A 4,069-nucleotide genomic window follows, 5' to 3' on the forward strand; every position below is an offset into this window, starting at 1 on the left:
CTCCTTCAACCACTGCTATAGTCTCTCTTCTTGTTCATTTTCTTTCTCCTTCAACCACTGCTGTAGTCTCTCTTCTTGTTTATTTTCTTTTTCTTCCAACAACTGCTGTAATCTCTCTTGTTTATTTTGCTGTTCGAGCTGCCACTGTTGCAGGTTTTCTTGCCACTGCTGTTGTCTCTTTTCGTGTTTCTTTTCTCGTTCTTCTTGTTTCTTTTCTTTTTACTCCAACAACTGCTGTAATCTCTCTTCTTGTTTCTTTTCTCGTTCTTCTTGGTTTTTTTGCTGTTCTTGTATTGCTGCCATCAAATCTGCTGAGCTGTAGTTTGATTTGCCACTTCTCGTCTCTAGCTTCTTTTTAAGTTTTATTTTCCGTCCCACTCTCTGACACCAATTTGTTATGTATCTGCTTGTTTGATAATTTCCGGTAAAAATTCTTTCCGAGTGACTTTAGCGATACAAATCCCTTCTTGATTAAATCTAGTTTATTCTTTCTCGTTACAAACTTTGTAATACACTTAATTTCCACAGTCACTTTAAACTTAACAACCTTTATAACACACGCTATAAATCACATTGATTCACACACTTTACTTATGGTGTCAACTGTTCGCTTGACTCAATTATCTCTATCTTCAATCTATCTGCCTATCTCTGCAATTCTATCTTCTTCGCTGGCTTTATTTGCCGGGTTTATATACTAAAACAAAAAAGATGGCGCCTGGAACAAACTAGAGTTGCCAGGAAAATTCATGATCCTTCTAGAGACTCCAGCGCGCATGCTCCCAGCGTCACGTGACTTCAGCTGTAGTAACAATATATTTATTTATTTGTCTTATTTTTATTTTCTGGGTTTAGTTTTTACAAATTTCTTGTTCGGAAAGGTTTTTTTATGTTGATTTGATGACGTTATGATCACCAGGTGGCACGTCAAAATGTCGTGCTCAAGCATAGGACAAGCAAATTAAATTTCATAAATTGTTTAGGCGAACTACGATCATCCGCCTGAGTCCTTATGTTAGGATAATCAACTGAGAAGTACAATGGCAGTACTGTAAAAGTTACACTTTGTAAATACGATGACAAATCTGATCTTAAAAACACTGATTTTTTTAAATTACTAATTAGTTAAGCTGGATTGGTGCAAACTGTGTTTAATTGAATGCGATTTCAAGTCATATCTAGTTGATTATGAAAGTTTTCGTTCTTGTCAAACTTTTTTTTAACTGATGCATGGAATAATAAAAACTTCTGTTACGACAGGGAAGTCACGCGACACTGAGAGCATGTTCGCTGGAGTTTCTCGAAGGATCATGAATTTTCCAGGCAACTCTAGTCTGATCGAAATGCCCTCTTTTTTAATATATAAGCCTGGCGAAAAAACTAGAGTATGTAGGAGATAGATAATTGAGTCAAGCAAACAGTAGGCACCGTTAGTAAAGTGTTGGAATCACTGTGATTTATAGGGTGTAGTTAAGTTTAGAAAACGTATTGACTGTGGAAATTCTGTGTATTACAAAGTTTGTATAGAATAAGTATAAACTGGGTTAGTCAAGAAAGGACTTGTATCGCTGAATTTATACCGGAAATTAACAAAAAGCAGATACGCAACACTTCGAATCTTATAGCGATCACACCATCGTAGGCGTGATTTTCTTATTATAATTATTTTCAATACATGAAATTATGTCAATGTTTATATTCTGTTTGCCGTGTTAGCACTATTGGTTGTTGTTGTTATACAACTAATATTACAGATACTCAAAAATAGTTAAAAACATGTATTTTTCAAAATATTTGTGTTTAACGCTAGACAGAATAAAATATAATCAAATCTTTTGTTTTTATTTAGGTGTGTGTATTTAAGTTTAAAATAATCTCCAGTAATTTTCTAATAGTCATTACACCATTTTTCTGCTAAATTTTTAATGGTATTTCGTTTTCCATTTGTAGGTCTTTATATCGAAGAGATTTTGAAAAATTGGTTCGGCGACTATGATAAGCTCGAATACACTCACAGTTATATTCAGTGGTAAGAAATTACGAAGTCTTGTTTTCCCATTATTTGGGGGGGGGGGGACAAAAAAGATTGCATAATGAAATTATGCTAAGTATACATCTGAATTTCAGATTATATTTAAACTTACAGAGGATGTTCTACTGTTGATTCTAGAAGTTCAAAGAATGCAGGAGAAACCAAACATTTTTTTTTTTTTACTGATGTTCATCCCCCAGTTTCCGGACTTACAATATTAAAAGTCGGGGTTCGAAAGAATGCAGATACCCCAATTATATAGCTTTGCGTTAAAAGACCAAGAAATCCCACTAGGCGAGGTGAGCAAAATCAATAAAAGTTCTTATATTATTTCATACTTTCAATATAATCGACTGTTTCGCGCATGCTTTACATCCTTTTTCGTGTCTTCCTGGCCTTAAATCTGTGTCCAAAAACAAAGACAATGTAAGATCAATTACTTAGATATAAAACATGCATGGCCAGGTGGTTAGGGCGCTAGACTCGCAATCTGCGGGTCGCGAGTTCGATATCCCTGTCACACCGAACATGCTTTCCCTTTCAGCCGTGTGGGATTGACCGTCACATTATAACGCCCCAACTATTCGTTGGTAAAAGAGTAGCCCAAGAGTTGGCGGTGGGTGATGATGACTAGCTGCCTTCCCTCTAGTCTTACACTGCTAAATTAGGGATGGCTAGCGCAGATAGCCCTCGTGTAGCTTTGCGCGAAATTCAAAACAAACAAACTAACATTTAACACTATTAAACAGTTACTTCTAACATTTTAACACTATTAAACAGTTACTTTTAGCATTTTAACACTATTAAACACTTCTAACATTTTAACGCTATTAAACAGTTACTTCTAAGATTTTAACACTATTAAACAGTTACTTCTAGCATTTTAACACTATTAAACACTTACTTCTAACATTTTAACGCTATTAAACAGTTACTTCTAAGATTTTAACACTATTAAACAGTTACTTCTAACATTTTAACACTATTAAACACTTACTTCTAACATTTTAACGCTATTAAACACTTACTTCTAAAAATTTAACACTATTAAACAATTACTTCTAACATTTTTCGTCAGCTATAGTTAAAATATTTTCCTGATTTTGTTAATCTACAATAACAATATATCAATCCATATTGAAAACATTCGAAAGTAGAACCATTTTTACATATTTTAACCTATTATTTTTAAGTTTGTATATACCGTGATAGTTAAACATAAAGAGTAAACATTATTATGAATAACTTTTTTCATGCCATAAGAAGGATACCCGTTATGTTGGATATCTTATTATAGTGTAATTTAAGCTACTTTCAATTAAATATGTACACACTCTTCACACATGCAAAGTGATATATCTGTAGAGAACACAGATACCTCAGTAATTATTAGATTATGTATCTTATGATTGGCTAGCAGTGTAATGTTGCATTTTTCCTTTATGTAATTACAACGCTAAAATCCGGGGTTCGATTCACCGCGGTGGACGGAGCGCAGATAGCCCATTGTGTAGCATTAAGCAAAATAACAACAAAAACATCGTTTATATAAAATATTTGACACGTTAGCCCTTCATAGTGAAACAACTTTGTTTTTATGTAAATCATAGGGCAAAAAATAAGCCAAGTTCATGATTTGAAATTATTATGGAAAGGAAAGCGTGAACAGATGACGAGATAGTCGTCAGAAACTAATATATATATATATATAAGTAACAGTGAGAATAAACTAAAATCAGAACCACAGGACTTTAAAGGATCAAAATTTGAGTAATGTAGCAGTAGAATGGTTTTGATCTTTAACAGTGTTTAAAATGCATGCTTAAGAAACTGTTTAGTACTGTGAGAATGATCCAGAAGTTCGCGTAGACCAACTGATCATTGAATCTTTGAGATGTCTGACTTATTTTTCACACGTTCGGTATCGATTCAGTTGGCCCAGTTTGAGCGGTTTATATTTGTTTTCTTCAAATGTGGCCTGGCATGGCCAGGTGGTTAGGGTGCTCGACTCGCAATCTGAGGGTCGCAGGTTCGAAT

The 4,069-nt window shown here is 34.1% G+C and overlaps 1 protein-coding gene across 1 annotated transcript in view; it reads left to right on the forward strand.

Annotated features, from left to right (window-relative positions):
• LOC106468122 (opioid growth factor receptor-like protein 1) overlaps window positions 1–4,069 on the forward strand; it is a 20,539-nt gene that overhangs the window by 4,683 nt on the left and 11,787 nt on the right. Inside the window, exon 2 of the mRNA XM_013928534.2 lies at window positions 1,951–2,029. Coding sequence (XP_013783988.1) covers window positions 1,951–2,029 — 79 coding nt within the window. The remainder of the gene's footprint in view (window positions 1–1,950; window positions 2,030–4,069) is intronic.

This window comes from Limulus polyphemus, unplaced genomic scaffold, assembly GCF_000517525.1.
Source record: "Limulus polyphemus unplaced genomic scaffold, Limulus_polyphemus-2.1.2 Scaffold2880, whole genome shotgun sequence".
In the NCBI taxonomy this organism is placed as follows: Eukaryota; Metazoa; Arthropoda; class Merostomata; order Xiphosura; family Limulidae; genus Limulus; species Limulus polyphemus.